The sequence below is a fragment of the Aedes albopictus genome, chromosome 1 (assembly GCF_035046485.1).
Source record: "Aedes albopictus strain Foshan chromosome 1, AalbF5, whole genome shotgun sequence".
Classification (NCBI taxonomy): domain Eukaryota; kingdom Metazoa; phylum Arthropoda; class Insecta; order Diptera; family Culicidae; genus Aedes; species Aedes albopictus.
This window is the reverse complement of record NC_085136.1, coordinates 217,265,731-217,286,631: the sequence shown is the minus strand read 5'-3', so window position 1 is coordinate 217,286,631 and position 20,901 is coordinate 217,265,731. Positions and strand designations below refer to the sequence as shown.

The 20,901-nt window shown below is 44.6% G+C and overlaps 2 protein-coding genes across 3 annotated transcripts; one reads left to right on the top strand and one right to left on the bottom strand.

Annotated features, from left to right (window-relative positions):
* Positions 1-1,658: 1,658 nt before the first annotated feature.
* LOC109621587 (mitochondrial import inner membrane translocase subunit Tim17-A) lies at positions 1,659-7,210 on the top strand. Of its 2 annotated transcripts, XM_020075653.3 has the most exons (4): positions 1,659-1,816; positions 2,181-2,344; positions 5,932-6,319; positions 6,773-7,210. In XM_020075653.3, exons 2-4 carry the CDS (start codon positions 2,201-2,203, stop codon positions 6,793-6,795), a joined length of 555 nt encoding a protein of 184 aa, XP_019931212.1. In that variant the 5' UTR covers positions 1,659-1,816; positions 2,181-2,200; the 3' UTR covers positions 6,796-7,210. The 2 variants fall into 2 exon arrangements, with proteins under 2 accessions (XP_019931212.1, XP_019931211.1); XM_020075652.3 differs by having other exon boundaries at positions 5,932-7,210.
* An 11,941-nt stretch (positions 7,211-19,151) lies between these two features.
* On the bottom strand, positions 19,152-20,865 carry LOC109400080 (3-hydroxyisobutyryl-CoA hydrolase, mitochondrial). Its single transcript, XM_019672548.4, has 3 exons — positions 20,720-20,865; positions 20,538-20,629; positions 19,152-20,470 (listed from the first exon to the last, which is right to left on the bottom strand). Exons 2-3 carry the CDS (start codon positions 20,538-20,540, stop codon positions 19,352-19,354), a joined length of 1,122 nt encoding a protein of 373 aa, XP_019528093.3. The 5' UTR covers positions 20,541-20,629; positions 20,720-20,865; the 3' UTR covers positions 19,152-19,351.
* Positions 20,866-20,901: the final 36 nt, after the last annotated feature.

The window sequence follows — 20,901 nt, the reverse complement described above, 5'->3', positions numbered from 1 at the left end:
CTTTCCCGGGAAGCTGACTAGACTGATAAGAGCAACGATGGACGGTGTGCAGAACAGCGTAAGGATTTCGGGTGAACTATCCAGTTCATTTGAATCTCGACGGGGACTACGACAAGGTGATGGACTTTCCTGCCTACTATTCAACATCGCCCTGGGAGGTGTTATGCGACGAGCCGGGCTCAACAGCCGGGGTACGATCTTCACGAAATTCAGCCAATTTGTCTGTTTTGCGGATGACATGGATATTATTGCTAGAAACGGTGGCAGAACAGTACACCCGCCTGAAACGTGAAGCAGCAAAGGTCGGACTGGTGGTGAATGCGGCTAAGACAAAGTACATGCTGGTAGGTGGGACTGAGCGAGACAGGACAAGCCTTGGCAGCAATGTTACGATCTTGGGGCAAGACACTGTGCTGGAGAGTACATTTTCCGTCACAGAGTTGCTCAGAATTTCTCTGGATTGCTCCCGTTTTGCTTGAGTATTGCCTGATACTATAGCAAAAACAAAACAATGTTGCCCGATATCCCGCTTTTCTAGCAGTTTTAGGGGTGTTTTTCAACAAATTTCGTCGATCATTGGTAAAACGAGTTACTCAGAATTTCTCAGAGTAACTCTCGTTTGCACAGTGTCTTGCCCCCTAGGTCGTGCCTACTATGGGCTCCAGAAGAAACTGCGGTCAAAAAAGATTCACCCCCGCACCAAATGTACCATGTACAAGACGTTAATAAGACCGGTGGTTCTCTACGGACACGAGACATGGACGATGCTCGAGGAGGACCTGCAAGCACTCGGAGTTTTCGAGCGACGCGTGCTAAGGACGATCTTCGGCGGCGTGCAGGAGAACGGTGTGTGGCGGAGAAGGATGAACCACGAGCTCGCTGCACTTTACGGCGAACCCAGCATCTAGAAAGTGGCCAAAGCCGGAAGGATACGTTGGGCAGGGCATGTTGCAAGAATGCCGGACAACAACCCTGCAAAGTTGGTGTTTGCTAACCATCCGGTTGGTACAAGAAGGCGTGGAGCGCAGAGAGCACGATGGGCGGACCAGGTGGAGCGTGATCTGGCGAGTGTTGGGCGTGACCGACGTTGGAGAGCTGCAGCTGCAAATCGAGTATTATGGCGGCAAATTGTTGATTCAATAGAGTTAATAAACTATAGAGAACGAATGTCGCTGCTGTTCCCTTTGTTCTCGTTCGCAAACATCCTGGGTATCTATCTGTCAAACTGCATACTTTTTCGCTTTGACACTTATATCCCTCCCTATCTTCGCCATCAAGAGATGTTGCGGCGGCGACGCCAGCGACATTCTCCCTCTATAGTTTATTACCTCTATTGTTGATTCAGTATAGTCCATTTTACGAGCCGATTTTATGAATGAATTTTGACAGGAGGTAGTGTCCAATAACCCGTAAAAACCAATATCATCATCAACATTGTTGTCACTTCGTAAAATGGCTCATTATCATGAATTTGATGTTAACTAAATAAATGAATGAATGAAATTTATTCAAATCTGGATGTGCCGCCCCGCGGAGTGGCCGCAGACGTCACCCGTTCAGTAGAATTGAACGAGCGTGTAGCGATTATGCTGCATGGGCCAGATTTATACAAGCTATGTCGACTGGCCTGCGGTTCGACCCTGTGCAACCGATCTGTCAAAAAACAATCGATGACCTCGCTCGTCTGTCAGGCGTGTGTCGCGAGGAGCTGGTCGGTCGAGTCGAATGTCAGCGAAAAGAACAGAAAAAAGTTGATGTAACAAACGTGATCGTGAAATATTTTGTGAAATTATCGAATTTATTGCTCTAAATTACGGTAAAAACAGCATATTTTCCCTGGATTAGCTTTGTCTCAAGTGCTTCTGTTGGTGTTAAGTGGATTTGAATCGAAACAATCGCAAACTACTCAGATAGAATCTTGGATTTGGGATTGCCATGGGGGTCCTTGAAAATATAATTACGATTTGCGTAATGCTTGGCAATCTGCGTATGTTCACTAAAATAAGTGCGGTTTATTCTATTCAAGTGTTGAAAAAAAGCGATAGCCGGCGTTAATCATGAATCAATCGAGTGATTATATAATTTTGTTTGTAATGTTAATCAGAGAACAGAATAGAAGCTGCTTCAACGCTCGCCTCCGCTAATGAATATTGTTGGTTCATGGTGATTTCTTTTTGCAGAACAAATCAAATAATCAGCCATGGAGGAATACGCCCGGGAACCGTGCCCATATCGAATTGTGGATGACTGTGGTGGTGCATTTGCGATGGGCTGCATAGGTGGTGGCGTGTTCCAGGCAATCAAAGGCTTCCGTAATGCTCCCTCTGGTTTCAGCAGACGACTGGTAAGTAGAGGGGAACTGTGGGTTAAACGCCCATAAGCGGCAAGATAAGCTACTCTTGTATTCCGATTTTACCATATAAATCAGTTTCTATAAAACCGAATAAACCTAGAATATATTTTACCGAGTTGCGTGGTCACCCTGTTTCTGCGCTTCAGGCCTTTTGTGCCAACCGTATCTGTAGCGAGCACCGGCTTTGTAGGGCTGTTGTCCGGTGTATTTGAAATATTTCCTAATTAAAAATTACAATTACAACAACGTATACACTACTGCACGATCTTGTGTTAGCCCTCGTGTTAGCCTGCTTGTGACGAAGCATTACAAATGCACATTAAAAATACAGAACACTGTAGAGGTTCCTGCGTAATCAAGTAGGACATCACATTTCGACACAGACAACTTCACTGCTTCGATCGATTCACCGTAGACTTCCAGCGTAATGTCACCAGGAACTCTAACATCAACACCTCGTCGTACATGGCATTCTATAACACCGGACCCAGGATGGAATCTTGCAGAACTCCTGAGGTAATGTGAAAGTACTCGGTTCTGGAAGTAACTTCCGAGAATTGGGCAACAGAACCAGGCTCAACCTTTTCCAAACTACTGGGAAAACTCCCTCGTCCAGGCATTTCTGCATAGCAGACCTGAACATCTCGGGAGCCTCTGCAATAGCTACTTTTAAGGCCAGGTTTGGAACTCCGTCCGGACCTGGGGCCTTACCTACGCTAAGGGACTTTGCTATCCCCGCTAGTTCCACATCGGTGACCTTGTCCTCATTGCCAGCCCCAGTCCCCGACTGTCCTGCGAAAAGAGGCCAAGGACTAGGATCATGACGCCGAAAAGGTCCTCGATGATCTCCTCAACATCTCTGGAGATTTCCTTTGTAGGAGCCATTACACCTCTCGTCTTGGGCATCACGTTCCTGTAGGCGTCACCCCACGGATTCGCATTGGCACTCTGACAGAGACCCTTTAAGCAGACCTTTTTGCTTGCCCTCATCTCGGTCTCCAGCGCGGTTTTGGCAGCGGCGAACACCACCCGTCGTTCGTTATGCATCCACCGCCTAGCCCGTAGGTCCGAAATCGTTTGAGTCCACCAGTAAGCCGGTGATATCCCATGTCTAGGGCGGTTGTCGCATCGCACGCGCGCAAGAGCACCGCTACCAGCTCGTCGCCGTCTAAACCAAGTAGGTTTCGCCCAAGGCGGAGCAACTCCCTAAATACCCCTCGAAGTATGATGTCTTCCACCTTCGAGGGCTTGGTATTGGCCTAGCCACCGTTTCCTCAACCCGCTGCCTGCTGTTGTAGTCGATACTGTAGCGAACCGCCAGGTGATCGTTGTGAGTGTAGTTATCGTCTACTCTCCAGTTCGAACTACTTGTTAGGCCAGGACTACAAAAAATAACGTCAATAATCGACTCCGCACCATTCCGACTCTTGGTACCGACATAAGCTAGGTCAAAATGTAGTATGATACACTGGTCATCGCAGGATCTGACCCCGAAACGGCTTCCCCATTCCACGGCTCAGGCATTGAAATCACCCGCTATTACCACCGGCCTTCGCCCTGTCAGCACGGTCGTCATACAGTCAAGCATCTGCGTGAACTGCTCGATCGACCAACGGGAGGCGCATAACAGCTACAGAAGAAGACCCCGTTTACTTTGGCGACCACGAAGCCCTCATAGGTAGTAGACACCAACTCCTGGACGGGGTGTTTACCCGTCGTCCATATCACCGCCATTTTACCGGACCCAATTGCCGTTGCCGGCGGGTACACGGTTAGGGTCTGCTTTGATGGCGATATCCGACTTCCACTCAGAAACTGCCTGACAAAGCAGTTGCTGAGCTGCGTCACAGTGGTTCGGGTTCAGTTGCGTTACCTGCACACTGCACTGTGATTTGTTCACTGCGGACACCTTCTACATCTTCGTGGTTTGATCTTCTCGACTTGCGTTTTTTTTTTCTTCATCCTTTTCCGCTCGACTTTCGTCCCAGGGGGTCCTTCCCTTGGTTTGTCCTACTCTGTGGTTGCTGAGGACCTTACAACGGTCGCAACTCCCTATTTTCTTTCATCCGGGACAGGCAGGCTTTTCTTTTCAAACCCGCCCTATCCAGCTTTCCGGGACGCCTGGCTGGGGTCCAACTTGCCGACATTCTTGCCGACCTTCGGGGTTAGTATCCGCCTAGCCTTGCGGCCACCACCAGACAGCTCCTCACATGACAGCTACTTCACCCGCTTCTGCGAGTGCTTATCAAAAGCAGTCGCATCCTCCACTCCTTTTGGGCTTCCTGCGAAAGCGAAGGCCTCCGTCTGGTTAGACTTCATAACCTTTGCTTTCGCCGGTTCTGCCGAGGCCGCTACTGCAGTTTTCACAAGTCTCGACTTACGAAGTCGCAACAGGGCCGTTTTAAGGTCCTTGCTTATGCTGGACTTCGTAGATGCAAAGTCGATGATCTTGCCAAGCTGCTGCTCAGCCACATCTATTGCAGACAGCCCATCCCTTTTTTGTTTGATGGCCCCCATCCATGATTCGTCCGTCAGGTCACGGGAACAGTAATTCCTGCTGCCCTATACTAGTGGTGATTAGAGAAGAGCTACACCCAATTCTTTTTTTGCACGGGTCGTTTTTTTTTGCTATAACTCAGTCAATCAGTCAATTTTGAACCGATTTCCATGAAATGTTGTACACTGATAGTACTAATCGTGCCTACACTGCCGTGAATCGCAAGTCAGTCCCATATGTAAAAAGTAGACATTGAGAAAATGGACTCTGAAGTTTTCAAATTCAATTTCTATGTGAAACTTCATGAAATCGCCATAAATTGAAAACTTCTGCGATCATCATGAAACTTTCACACATTGCTTCAAACATTAAAACGTAACAAAGAAAAATAAAAAACTGGCTAAAACAGTGTTAGGTTTTGTACTGGAGGGTACACTAGTTCGCAATGGGACTGACTTGCGATTACATTTCATTATGGGACAATCTGACTTGGTGTTGTTTTTCAATTTTACTGAACAAACTATATATTTTTATTCACATAGCAGATAGATCATCCGAAGAAAGGTCGAAAACGGCCATTAACTCATTTTTGCCCAAAATGCAGATGGGACTGACTTGCGATTCACGGCAGTACATGTGTACAAAATTTCATGAGGATTGGTTGAAAACTGACTGAGTTATAGCAAAAACCAGACCCATGCAAAAAAGAATCGGGTGTGAATGCATTCCTTATCTAGGGGCAAGACAGATCTAACGAGAGCAAATCTGTGTTTGAGGTGTTGTTCAGAATTCCTAACAGTTCCTCAGAATTTCTCCCATTTAAGCCAAAGTGTGATCTGGCACCAATGTCAAACTGCAGAGTGTTGCGTGTGCTGAATGAAAATTGCAGTGTTGCAGGGATGTCTTTCAACCAATTTCGTCGATCATCGATAAAAAGAGTAACTCAGAATCTCTCAGAGTTGCTCTCGTTTGCACAGTGTCTTGCCCCTAGTTTCTTATATAACATTACAGCTATGTATTACAAGGATTGCTTCAACATTTGCACTCATACCTCACTCAACTCACTGTTTTTCTTTTACAGGTCGGCAGTTTGACGGCCATCAAGTCTCGCTCTCCGGTCATCGCAGGAAATTTCGCAGTTTGGGGCGGTATGTTCAGCACAATCGACTGCACCCTGGTGCATTTCCGGAAGAAGGAAGACCCGTGGAACTCGATCATCAGCGGAGCGGCCACCGGAGGCATCCTGGCGGCACGTAATGGCGTCGGCGCTATGGCCGGCAGTGCCATCATCGGTGGCGTCCTGCTGGCACTGATCGAAGGCGTCGGAATCCTGTTTACGAGAATTTCCGCCGAACAGTTCCGCTCACAGCCGATCGTGGAAGACCCCTCGGCGCTGGGTGACCCCTCACAGAATGCTGCCGGTGCATCGGCATCGGCGTCGTCGTCCTCATCGATGCCATTCGGTTTCGGTCAGTCAGGTCAAAATTATCAATAAGAACGTCGTCATCTTGTCGTTGTAGGGCTTTAGTTTAATTTTAAAATAGAGGAAAACAAACTAAAGTTGGACATTTTTGACCAACGATTGAAGGCTAGACGTATGAATGTGATAGGGAAATAGGACGTACTCACAATTTTGGCTCTCGTTACTGTTTGGCCAGTTGGGTTCGTTTCGGGTTGGATTGAGTTCAATCGGAAGGTTCATTCTTCTAGTCTAGTCCAAGGTATCTAGAAGAGTAGGTAGTCTCATTCGTTACTTCGTGGAGTTCGCCATTTTGAAAGAAGTATGCATGTGTATAGCAAAGCGAATCATACCATCCCTCCTGGATACCTTGGTGTAATCGATGGACAGTCATCAAATAACTTCCTGTGATTGCTTACCCTGAACGTGACTGACCTAGTCTTTTTCCTTGTATATATTCCAGGGAAAGAGAAAGGATTCAATTAGAATGGAAGCTTGACCCTTTCCAATAGTGTGATGATGATGATGATGAAAAACCCGCGGGAACTTTGTAACGGATGACTGCGAGCGAGCGCGATTAGGTACGATTGTGTGATAGAATCTAGTGAAACTGTATGGTAAACAAAGGTGGGGACAAGAAAAGTGTTCTGCAAATACACGCCGAATTTCGGTACATCCGGATGCCGATAAAACATAACGAACGAAACGATCGGGCGGTGGCATTGTTGGATGAAATGTTTCTAAACTATTTCCTCCAACTACTGAGCTTCTCGGTGAACGATGAATGGAATCGTCAACTTTTTTCTGTTTCTTTCAGAACCGGATGAGCAAAATTAGACCTAGTTTTCTGTATATAAATCTAAGAGCAAATAAAATTCGATTATTTCAAACTTGATTAAAACTGTGGCTGAAGGAAATCGTAGACTTTGACAGAAAATCCCTCTTGTCAAAATAATAGGTATATATTGCAACACTATTTGAACAGTATCGATGCCGCCCTAACACCAATAAAAAAATCTAATGTTCTAAACATAGTGTGAATACCGGGCAACTCACTGGAATAATCCGTTCCCAGCCATCTTAGCAAACTGCAGTAGAATCACTTGGCATAATGCGGAACCTCACGGTGATGGCGTCTTGCTCCGCCAACAGTCCACTCGTCAATGAGGCAGCATCACACTGACGACGACCCCGTCATGGTGCTGGCTGTCACTGATGCTTGCTAGGGGAAATACACGCATGGGGAATGCTACTCAGCTTTGTTCATACCCCACATTCTCCCTCTTCTCCGAAAAAAAAAAAAGTTTTCTTACTAGCAGGCTTATTTTTACGCTCAAACCCTCAATTTCGTTCTCTTCATCCATGGCACCAATGCAACAAGATACACTTCAAGATAGAAGAATTAAGACGAATGGCCACATTTACTTTTTTGTTTAGTAAACGCACTTTTATTAATATCGAACCTATATCATTTGATTGATAACTTGCAATGCTAACCGATCATCTATGGGGTTTTGCCGAGCTCCAATGAAAATAACTACAACACACGCAGTTGGGTGATGCGTCTTCTCTCCTTCAAGCGCTCGTCTCGTTATCAGGGTGTCTACTCATAACTCAAAATGAAATTCCCTGAGTTTTCCAGGTTTTTCCAGATGAAATTTTAAAAGTTTATAATTCAAAAAATAACCCAAATTTTCTAAAAATAATATAAAGGGTGACTTAGGGTATCAACGGCAGGTTGGTTCTCTTCGTCATGAGGGATTTATGTCGGCCAAATTGCCTGAAACTTGATCATATTCAGTTTGGTTGTGATGGATTTTGTGCCAACTCTGAATTCAACAGTTGAAACCTAGGTTTCAAAAAAAAACATGCATGTTGTCATGACAAAGAGAACAAAACTGCCGAAAATACGTAAGTTCCCCTGCTCTTCAAAAATCTTTCAAGATTTCTGAGCGTAATTCCTGGAACTTCTTACAAAGTAACTTCCTGGCTTTCCGCAAGATTCTTTCACGGATATCTGTTTGAGTACGTCCCGATATTACTTTCAAAAGTTTTCCGATATACTTCCAGAGATTCTCGCTGGATTCCTCCTGAAGATATATCCAAAACTATTCAAAACTAAGTTTCTTCAAGAATGTCATTGGTTGAGCCTCGTAGCCATGCCGTTAGAGTCCGGATGGATGAGGGTTCGATTCCCACTCCGAGCGATGAATTTTTTCACGAGAATAGCTTCTTATCCGTAGCCACTCCGTGTTAAGTATCGTTCAATCGGTACGGCTGAAGCCAATGTGTCCGTGTCTCCAATAGTTTATATCGGGATTTTTACCGATAGTTTTCAGATATTTCTCTTGTTTTCCTCGCGGGACTACGTCCGTAGCTACTTTCAAGATTCCATGAGGTATTCAGAATTCCTCCTTGGTTGTCCTTAATATTTTTTCTCGGGATTACTATTACCCAGAACTTTTTTCGAGATGTCTCATTTTATCTCCCATTTCTCTTGAAGTTCCTGTCGAGTTTTCTTCAATAACACTTTGCGGAGTTTTTCGCAAGATTTTATTTGAATTCCCTCGAATATTTCTCCTGGAACTTCCTATAAGGTATTTCGTAAGTTATCTCATTCTGAGGAAAACCCGTAGAAGAATCTCTGCAATAATTTTCGGAGAAATCCCTAAAGGAGTATCCAGAATCTCGGGATAATTTCTGGTAAAGATTCTTGGAAGAAATTTGGGAATAATGCAGAGAATATCTGTAAAAAAAAATCTCAGGTGGATCATTGCCAGAAATCTGGTACAACTACAAGGAAAAGCTTGGCTCTGGAAGAATGCAACAGAAGAATTCAATGAGAAATATCAGCAAGAACTCCTGTGGAAATCCCAGAAGGCACCCTTGAAAAAAAACCTTAGGAGAAAGTCCAGGGTAAATTCAGAAAAACTCGGAGCAGCATCTCATGACCTACATCGGAAGGAATCTTCTGTGAAAAGTTCCAAGAGATACTCCGAGAGAAATCTCAGGTAAAACATCAAAGTAAACCTCGCGAAAACATTTAACATATTCCTGTAGGAGACCAGGAAGAACATCTCGAAGAAAGCCCAAAGCAATTGTTTGAAGATATCACAAGAAAAAATGAAAGAAATCTCTTGAGGAACTCTTGCAGTAAATTCGAGAAAATCCTTCAGAAACCCTTGGAGGAACTTTAGTAGAAATCCAGGAATAACTCCTTTAGCAACTCCGAAAGAAATTCTGGGGAGATCTCCTGGAGAAGTCCCAAGAGGAACATCGGAAGGAATCTTGTAAAATTTCCATGAGGAATGCCGAAAGAAACTCCACGATTTATCCCGACAGAAATTTTTGGGATAAATTCTGGTAGAAATCCTACGAAGATTTCTTTGAGCAAAACACAGGAGGAACTACGGAAAGAAATAGCATCCCCGTGAAAAACTCCAGGACAAATCGGTTAGAATTCAGGAATCCTGGAAGGAATCCGGAGGTATACCTTTCCGGAAAAAATCAAAATGGAATATTGTGCCTTGCAAGATAAATCCGCGAAACGCGTTAGTCTTCTTCTTTTCCATCAAGTTGCAAAAATATGACCGCACCACTATGAGCGACCTGATGGCCAGAAATTCTACATGCGGCGCTTATATCAAATCCACTTGAGGCTGCGGCGATATGGCCGCGAGGAGATGCACGCGATACAGACGCAATGTGGAAATGGAAAAGATGAAGCCGTATCCCCTGCAGCATCACTAAATAACATCCCGATTATTAAACACAAAGTCGACGAGGTGATGCGTATGCAAGTGAATCAATGTCGCGATAAATATTATTACGATTTCTGGCCACCTGAGTTGCCATTGTGTTAACTTTTGTTTTGATGTGAACGGCCTGAAGGCTGCTGCGATGCGGCTGGGTGGGTGACAGTATCTGTTCGATTTTGACATTGCGTCTGTATCGCGGGAATCTCCTCGCGGGCATATCGCCGCCGCCAAATGTGGATTTATTATGAGCGCCGCAATACCAAGAAAAATAGCGTCAAAAATTCGGAAGGAATTTTATAAGAAATCCTGAAAGACATTCCAGGAGGTAATTCTAAAGATGTTTCAGAAAGAAGCCCTGACGGAATTTCTGGAAAAAATCCTTGTAGCGAAATTTCTACATGGATTTTTTAATACCAGGTTTTTACTTATTCATACGACCCAATGTTATTTTTTTATCGGAGTAAAATTTCCATGAGTACTAAAGATATTCCCTGAGTATTCCAGGTTTTTCCCTGTTAAATAAAATTCCCTGAGGATTCCCGGTTTTCCAGGTTTTTCCAGGTAGTAGACACCCTGGTTATGTAGCCGGCCCTGTTTTTCTCTCACTCAAATCAATCGTTATTCACGATTGCGAAAATTCGACGCATTCAACGAAAACGAACATATTTTGTAAGAATTATTTGTCAAAAAAGAAAAAAACAAGAGATTAACGAATTTGAGGTTTATCAGACTAAAGATTCCGTATATCATTCAACTCCATTTTCAATGCTTCAATGTGATGGTACAGATGGACTATATATAACACACAAATGTCCTTCATTATACGAAAAAAATTCTACAAAACGAGTTCGAAAGAGGTTCTACAACATATTTTCAGTAGATATGTTTTCATTGCGTACTTTGAATTTTAAACTGTTTTACGATATGCAATTTTTATGGGCGGATTTCATTACACATCCCTACATTTTCCTCACGCACAGCTTTCGGCAGTTATCATGCAACACCATTTCCATAGACGGGTTTCTTTACACATCGCTGCATTTTCCTGATGCAAACAATTTTCGGCAGTTTTTCAATAACGCCATTTCCTTGGACGGATTTCATTTCACGTCCCTGCATTTTCCTTATGCAGAAAAATTTTCGGTGGTTATCCAAAAATGCCGTTTCCTTGGACGGTTTTCATTACACGTCCCTGCATTTTTCTTATGCAGAAAAATTGTCGGCAGTTGTCCAACAACGCCTTTACCTTGGACGGTTTTCACTACACGTTCCTGCATTTTCTTTATGCAGAATAATTTTCGGCGGTTATCCAAAAATGCCGTTTCCTTGGACGGTTTTCATTACACGTCCTTGCATTTTCCTTATGCAGAAAAATTGTCGGCGGTTATCCAACAACGCCTTTACCTTGGACGGTTTTCATTACACGTCCCTGCATTTTCCTTATGCAGAAAAATTGTCGGCGGTTATCCAACAACGCCTTCACCTTGGACGGTTTTCATTACACGTCCCTGCATTTTCTTTATGCAGAATAATTTTCGGCGGTTATTCAAAAATGCCGTTTCCTTGGACGGTTTTCATTACACGTCCCTGCATTTTCCTTATGCAGAAAAATTTTCGGCGGTTCGATACGCCATTAATTTGCCCAACCAAAAACCCGAGCAAAAACCAACCCAACCAACCAACGCCGCGAGTATTTTACGACAACATTCACAATAGTCAAACACCTCTACCATCATGCACATCAACCTGTTTGCATTTACCGTTCAACCGAGCGACAACACGAGCATGTACGATCCGAGGAATCAACGAAAGCGCGACCATCCATGCCGAGCAAGAAGCATGGAGAAACATGAAGAAACATGCATGCAATCATCGACCGACCACCTATCCACAGCGTGCTACCAGTCGACAACAAAAATCAACCACGTCACCGCGCCCTTGTTCATGTGTTTGTGCTAGAACCAAGGCTAAAACAGAACGCGGTTGGAAAAAAAAAACTTTCCGCGCTCTAGCTTTCGTCAGGAACCGCAGAATTGCAACACCCACTTCACTGTGTTTGCAGCACCACCACACACTTTACACACCAAAACGATTTGTTTTCTCTCACTGTTTTTATGCCAAGTGATTCTACCTATTTTATGATTAACTTGTTATTGATTATGATGCACTCCTGGCAGGATCGCCAATGTGAATACCGGGCAACTCACTGGAATAATCCGTTCCCAGCCATCTTAGCAAACTGCAGTAGAATCACTTGGCATAATGCGGAACCTCACGGTGATGGCGTCTTGCTCCGCCAACAGTCCACTCGTCAATGAGGCAGCATCACACTGACGACGACCCCGTCATGGTGCTGGCTGTCACTGATGCTTGCTAGGGGAAATACACGCATGGGGAATGCTACTCAGCTTTGTTCATACCCCACACATAGTACATATCGTACTACTTTATCACCATTGTAAAGTTATAAAGTAGGTATTCGGTTTTGTTACAAAAGTCACTTTCAACTTAATCGCAAGGAAGTATTCTGATGGATAAGTACATTATTTTTGAGGAGGTTTCATGGGGTCCTACGGATATTCCAGGAGTATTCGAGGGCGTTCCAAAGGTTTCAAAGGGTCCCAGGGGCGTTCCAGAGGTATTCCAGAGGGTTCCAGGAAAGTTCCAGGGGTTTGGAAAGAGTTTCGTGGGTGTTCCATTGGGGTTAATTGGTGGAGTTTTTAGGGGATTTAAAGGCGTCTCAGGGGGTTTAATGGGGTTTAGTATAGTGTTCCAGAGGGTCACGGGTTCGTTTCAGAAGTGTTCAAGGGGGTTTCAGATGCACGATTCCATTCACGTGGCTGTTCAGGTGCTTCGTGGGATTTTAGACGCATCACTGAGGGTTCCTGAGATTATCAGGGGTTTTCCAGAAGGCTTTGGGCTGCAACACGGTGCGTCGATAAGAAGAGCGTCCAACATAGCTCTGTTCCTCACAAGTTCCTACCTCATGCTTCCACGGTAAAATTTGGTTGTATTTGTCAGTTTAGCGGTTTACAGTATTATTTACAATTTGTTATTCTAAGTTAATTTGTTATTCCAAGTTCAGATAAAATAGAAGTTCGTTCACATCTATTCTAATGTTACACGTGTCAACAAAGCAGATGTATTTTACAACTATTTTCAAAATTTCACTTCGTCTACATCTATTTACTCCCACCAAGGTTGGCCTCAGCAGGTCTTCGAACGTCAATCTTCTCCATCCATTCATAGCGGCTGCTATCCTCTGCTGTAGGACCGTCCATGCCGGGCCGACACGAGCACAGTCGCAATATTTATGCCGGAGCGTTTCAGTTGTTCGACCGTCGCAGTAGGTACAATTTTCGTTGTCTGCTCTCTGCATCACGAAAAGAAGTTTTCGGTGTTCCCACTTCTCGTTCACAAACAGATATAATTTGGATCTCTCTGCTGAAGATAGCTGCTTTGCATGAATGTTGCGCCACACACGCCGCCAGTCAATCGTCGAATTATCCCGTTCCACTTTAGGCACTTCCGTGTGTTGAATGAAATGCCGGTGGATAAGATCGGCGGAGGGGTTTTCTTGGATAAGGTGGGGAAGTTGGGAGTAATTTGATAGGATTGTTTTGATATCAGGATTGTCTATAGAGACTGCTGGACGGGGATAAGCGTAAAGAAGGGATTTGTAATAGGGAATGGAATCGATCTCTTTGTAATGTCGGTTGATGGCGAGCGATTTCGCCTTAAAGGCTGGCAAATGCAGATTGAGGCCTCCTTGGTCCTTACTGCGAGCAAGCTGCACAATCGGGACGCGAGCGACTATCCCCCTCCACAGGAATGTGCCCATCGTTGAAGTGATCTTTGCCGTATGTACTGCAAGAGGCGGCAAGACAGACGACAAATACCCCAAGTAACCACAAGCATTATATCATTGCACGAATTAGACTGACTATCAACCTTTGCAATGCGAAATGCAGTAACTCCACACTTGTCATGCAATGATCCTTTAGATTGGCATTATCAATGTAATGATGCATTACATTTTTCTTCACATTCGGGTGTATTAAAAGCTGATATACGATAGTTCAATAATTCAACACTGCAAAAACTGAATAAATGCAATGTACAAACTAGCAAAGGTTGCTCTAACCATACAATTATAAAAGCTTGACTCTAATGGTAAACAAATGAAATCAAGAAGAGTGAACAACTTTACTCTAGCGGTCATCAACACTTCTGGTTTGACTCCCGACCAACTTAATCCCCGTTTGAACCACCGATCGAAGGCTTTTTTTTTAGAAAAACCTTTTTAAAGATTACCTTTTCTCTTGCCATGCCAATTCACATGCCAATAATGATGGAAACCTTCATTAGCATGTGAGCAGTCTGCGAAGGGTGTTTTAATGTTCTTATATTGATAAAATATCTTCTAAAATGCATTATGTATTTATCAGTGATTTATCAGAATGTGATAACAGGGTTTCTATTACATATGACATAGTCGTTTTGCCCTCTACTGCAATGATTGAGACCGAAGAACAGTTTCCTTTTAGTTAATGAAATATCTGTTGTTTTCACTGCAGCAGAAACGGTCCAAGGTGCCAGCGCGTATGGAACTCATCTAGCGGTCATAAACAAATCTGGTTCGACTCCCGACCCGGCGACAAAAAATAATGGTTAAAACATCCATGTGTGGGGGCATTAGTACCGTCGATAATGAAGCGGAGCTAAAAATAGATTTTTGTTTTGGTTTTTCGTGTTGCACGTATTTAGCATGTGTAAATGCATATGTACAGCACAGGCATTTATGTTACTTTAGCAATGGCTGTCAACGTGCTGCAATATGCGGCATTAATTTGATTTTAGTGGGGCCCTTTTCGACTTTAATATTGCTTCAATGATGTGTTTAAAGTAATGCAGCATTATATGCACAATTTTAAATATAAATATATAGCAAAATTGATGCACTTATATACGGCTTCGTGGTTACTTGGGACCATAACTTGGAGGTGCCAAACGTGTTCAGCATGATCACTTTTTGATGCAGAGTTAGCATACGCAAAGATTGCAGCCACATTTGTTGCGCGAACTTGCCAACCATCGCGTCCCAGTTAATCTTTGTCATTAGCCGAATCGAGTTCGTGAAGGTAATACCCAAAATTTTGACTACATTGACTGTCTGTAGCCACAGGGTGTTGATCGAATTACCTTCACAAAACCCAACATTTATTGCCACCGTTTTCCGTAGATTCAAACGTGCTTCGGCAACCATTTGAAAACGAGCGAATATCTCATTCATTGATTCGATTTGACCAGCTGATGTGACGATAACACTGATGTCGTCGGCATCCCATCTAACATGTATTGTGAATGTAAACGTCAACAAAGCGTCCTTAATACGACTTGATGCTGAGTTACTGTGTTGTACATATGGACGGAAGCTTCTATGCAAGCCCTATACCAATGAATCTGGCGAACTTAATCAGCTTGTACATGCTGTGCGATCAGCTTCTATGCCATCTAGTCATAGCTCTTTTCTCGGCTCCTATGTAACCACTAACTGAATAACATCTTGAGAAGGAGCTTTTTCAGCCTTTTTGTATTTGTTAAATAATAGTCTTACGGCATCCCCAAATTAAACGATTAAATATAATTAGGTTATGGATACCGTGACGCAATACATGTGGAACTGGAATTATCACTTTTAAAATTGAATAATTAAAGTACTTGCCGCTACTTGGAATCGAACTCCCGATCTCCGTATCCACTGGTCCCGATGATGTCCTCGCTGCCACACTGCTATATATTAATAACATAGAAAACAGCCTGTTTTGTTTTACTCCAGACAAGGCTTCATAATTGTGCCACAAGAAACCTTACCCAGCTTTATCTTGCTGTAAAAGCTTGTGAAACGTCAAACGCAATAATGTTTACATTGAACAAGCTGTGTGGTTGCGCCAACAGATTCTTTTTCACAGCTTCTAGCTGAAAGAGTGTTCTTTAAACGGTTACGAAGCGCTGCTGTTTTGTGTTTTGGCAACATTACAAAACGTACTGTATAAAAGCAGCTGTTGTAGTGGCTGGGACTCTTACTCGATTTGCACATCTTCCGGCAAATCTTCCGGCATTGAATTAAAGTGCAATAAAAGCTACCCAAATAATTTCACAGCACATACATGGATAGCTGTAAAGAATTTGTGTAGTACAGCTTCCGCTCGATAACTGGGTTTTGACGACAGTTCAGTTAGTGAGCGCCGTTCGATAACTGGACTGAGCTCCCGGAGCCGGAGGCTATTCTTATATTTTGTTTTGTTTACGAATTTGCAAAATGTGAGGTTAGATTTCGTTTATTTTTGACAGACAACTGCTTTTTAACTGGATTTTGGCCCAGTTATCGAGCGCCCAGTTAAAAAGCAGTCCAGTTAAACAGCAGTCAGTTATCGAGCGGATGCTGTAGCTATATATCCCGCTTAAAGTTTGTTTTGACAATAATGTTTATATCCGACAAGCCGTGTTGGTAAACCAACAGTTTCTTTATTACAGCTTCTAGCCGTAATGAAATCGCATAACGGCCTTTAAAGCGCTGCTGGTTTGGGGATTTGTCAAATGAATTGTACTGTATAGTAGAAGCTTTTTTGTTAGTGGGCACTCCTATTCGATGTGTTCAAGTTTTCACATCTTCCGGGAAATCTCCCGTAGTTGGAATAGGGTGGAGTAAAGGCAGCCCCAGTGACAAGCAATGGATTTCTGAAAACCGAGTTTGGTAGCTGTATGGTGCTTGTTTTGCAGTCGTGTATTAGCTTATGATTTATATTTGACTAGCTTTTCTTTTATTCAGCGTTGACTGCTTTTACTCGATGGTTACACAACAGAAAGCAAATGACTGAAGCTTATAGCGCTGACAATGTTAGTTGGGATACGCGACCAGCAAGTCGTCACCGCATGCTTGTTCGAGCCGACATACCAGGGGGTGGAGGTACAGCACGAATAGGTGCATGGAGAGCGGGTCACCTTGCCAGACCGAGCGTAGGATTTCGAACGGGCGCGAGAGACGTCCGTTAACCAGCAGCCTGGAGGTCAGGTGGATCGGTTGGCAATGTTCGAGAGAAGAGCGATGAGTTCCCGATTAAAGCCGAGCGAACGCATGGTGTCGAAAAGAAACGAGTGGCGGACCCGATCAAACGCATTTTCCAGGTCGAAACTGATGAGCTTACCGGCGCGCCGGTGGTGACGAAGACTCGCAATCCGATCTTTCAGAGCGAGGGTGGCCTGGAAGATGTTACGCTCCGAGTTGGAACATTTTGCCCGTCGGTTAGGATGCGGTGGGCTCTCATTACGCACTCCAGCCTGGACTTAAGAATGCGGGGAGCAACTTGTAATCGCTGTTGAGCATCGAGATGGGGCGATATGATCGGGCCATGTTGTCGCCTCCCTTCTTTTTCACCAGAACGATGATGCCTTCCACAAATGCAGGAGGGAGATTACCCGCCAGCGCTTCGTTCAGCAAGAGATTTAGCTCACGGTGTATTACATCAAACACACGGAGATAGAATTCTCGTGGTATGCCGTCGTTGCCGGGGGAGCGCTTCGGGGCACTCGCTTTGATCGCAGCGAAGATTTCTGCGGTGGAGATTTCGTTCGTGCAGGCTTCATTGGTGGGATCATCTGGGCCTGGGGGTATCACGCGATCGCGCTCAAAACCGTCGTTGTTGTTATTTGCTGCTTCTTACGTGTAGAGACTCGAGAAGAAGTTAAGCAGTTGCTTCGATCGCCGGCGGCTCGACCACGATCTCGTTCTCTTCCGTCCGCAGCTGTGTGATTACCGTTTTGTTCCTTCGTCTCTCCCCCAGCTGAAAGATGGATAGTGGTTCGCCTGCCAAATATGTCGCGTTGACACGCATGAACATGTGCGAGAAATTGCGCTGCAATGCCAGCATCTCGCCTTTCAGCCGATTTATGGTGATCAACATTTCGGGGTGCTGGTAGTACCCGTCGTACGCTTGCCGTAGTTGCGCATATAAACGCTGATGTGCGTCGTGAAATTCGTCGAAGACGATTCGCGATTTGCGCTTAAAAAACGTTTTAATTTTGGGCTTGGCGTATGACAGCCACCACTCCATCCATGAGCCGTAGGCTCTCCGCTGGCTGCCGGGTCCAATATTGCCACTGCTGTTGGAACTCTTCAACGTTTTCGTCGGTGAGAAGATGCGGTCGGAGGGACCAGAAACCGCGCCCAGGCTCGTGTCCGAGCTGGGGAAGGCAGAGTCGGAGCGTTACCGCTTTATGGTCTGTAAACGAGCAGACATGGGTATGCGCGGTACGCAGATGATCTCGCAAACTACTGCTGACATAAATGCGGTCGAGACGTGATTGCGCATTCCGACAGATGTACGAAATAAAAAAATAATGGGGATTCAGGGCGTTTAAGCGGTTTTCAGGAGATCCTTCAGAAAATCTTAAAATCTGCTTGAACATCCCTGAAACATCCTTAGAAGCCCTCAGGAACCCCCGGGATCCCTGGAGCTACTCTAAGCATAGAAAAAACAGAGAACTCAAAAAGACAGCCTTGGCTTCATTTCCTTAGTGGAGCTCGCAAGCCAGGGCAGCTTCTACTATCATAAGAGGAGTAAGCAAATCAATGTTACATTGTTTAAAAAAAAATAAAAATATGTGTGATACAGACGCGTATTTGACGATGTTGTGATCGAGATGCCACTTTCTATTAGTCATTAGATGGTCACCCTAAAGGGATCTCGAATTGAGAAACCAAGAACAATTGTTGTAAGACACGGTATGAATAAATGTGAGTTATGATTTGACCAGCAACAGTACACTACGTGTTTCTCCACTTCTCCCGAAACCAAAATGACAGGTTTTAACAGACGACAAGTTGAGTCAAGTGTACAACGAAGCGAATGTCTTAGCAGCGCATATGTAATGTGAAACCTTGTCGACTGGTTTTCGTTTGACAGTAAATTGGCCTCAAATTATCTTAAAGTAGCTAACTACGTGTCCTAGAGTTTGAACAAGTTCTATACAGTCCTTGGCACAAAAGCTAAGAGCCCCTAATTTAACAAGGAGATTTCAGATGATTAAAACTACACTTTTTTATAGTATGCCAGTTATACGACTAACGCAAATTTTGGGAATTTTATTCCCTTCACCACGATTATCAGTTTATGGGACAGACTAATAGAGCCGGAGTTCACAGAAACTTACCTAAGTCTAGTAAATGCACTTGGATAGAACTTTCCCCCTTTTCACCTCATAAGCATCACCCATGACTATGTTCACAAGTTGGCTTTCTTTTCGTCCTCAAACACCAGCTCATCGCCGTCGGGTAGCGGTCCGAAAAACCGGTCCACCTGTTGCTCCGTAACTTCATTCAGCGTGGCCGGATCCCACTTGGGGCTCTGGTCTCTATCGATCAACATAGCGCGAACTCCCTCCTTGAAGTCACTCTTGATGACACTGTGAACGGCCATTCGGAATTCCATTTTCAGGCAACTGCGCAGATCACAGTTGGCCCCGAGATCCAGCTGCTTCTTGGTCACCTTCATGGAAGTGGGCGACATTTTCGAGAGAGTTTTCAACGTGCTCTGAGCCCATTCGCTTCCGTCCTTTTCGAGGTTGGTCACAATGGCCTCGACCGTTGGACCGCTGAAGCACTGGTTGATTTGTGACATATTCTTGGCCAGGACGAATTCCGCAGTATCTTTAACGTTGAACTTGTTCAGGACTGCTGCAACTTCTGCGCTATTAGTGGTTGCGACCAGTTCCTTTTCCAGCGCCTCGAGATCCTTACTCTCCACGTAATGGGTGGCGATTCCGGCTTTCGTTACATCTTTTCCCTTCAACCGGAAACCGGTCAGTCCAAGATAGAGACCCAGCTTGCCTTGCAATCGTGGCAGGAAATGTCCGCCTCCGACATCCGGGAACAAACCGATGGCGGTCTCAGGCATGGCAAACATAGTTCGCTCGGTGGCCACCCGGTATTTTCCGTGAACCGACAACCCCACGCCACCGCCCATCGTGATTCCGTCCACAATGGCCACGTAGTCCGGTTTGTAACCGGAAATCAACGCATTCAGACGATACTCCTCCCGGAAGAAGTTCCTCGATGAATCCACCGGTCCATTTTCGACTACGGCTCGTACATCACCCCCGGCACAGAAAGACTTCTCACCGGCTCCCTTGATGATTACCAGGCCCTTCTTATCCTGCCAGCTTTTCATCGCTCCGTAGATCTGTCGAACCATGTCCAAGTTGATGGCATTCAGTGCCTTCGGCCGGTTCAGCGTGATCAAACCGGCATTTTTGCCGACATCTTCGCAGATGACGGTACGTTCGGCGCCGGAAGACATGGCACGGGTGACCAACGGCACGTTTCGCTGAACGTTTCGAAGCAACTGGAAAGAGGATGTTTGCGAATTAGTAGTGGTGCCCTTACGAAATTACATGAACAGAGATAAATACCATTTTTCCCAGAGTTCAATGGCGTGCGCTAATGACCGTAGCCGAGATGTGTGCAATTATGCAATCAAGGGTCAAACTAATTGACAACAAACCTGAGAGGAATGAGGAATGAAATCGAACTTGTTGCTAACTTTTAACCGTATATAGGTACACACAGTAACAGAGTAATAGCAGTTTCTTACCAAACAAATAAAAAAATCAAAAATGTATGAGCCGATGAAGTGACGATAGGATGTTTCATCCACGGAAGGCAACGGATAAGAAATTTAACAAAATATTTTTGGACCGCGAAGCAGAAGAAGCAACAGCTGATCTGATTGGATCTTGAGATATTTCGCGACTGACAGGTACATTCCAATAAGAA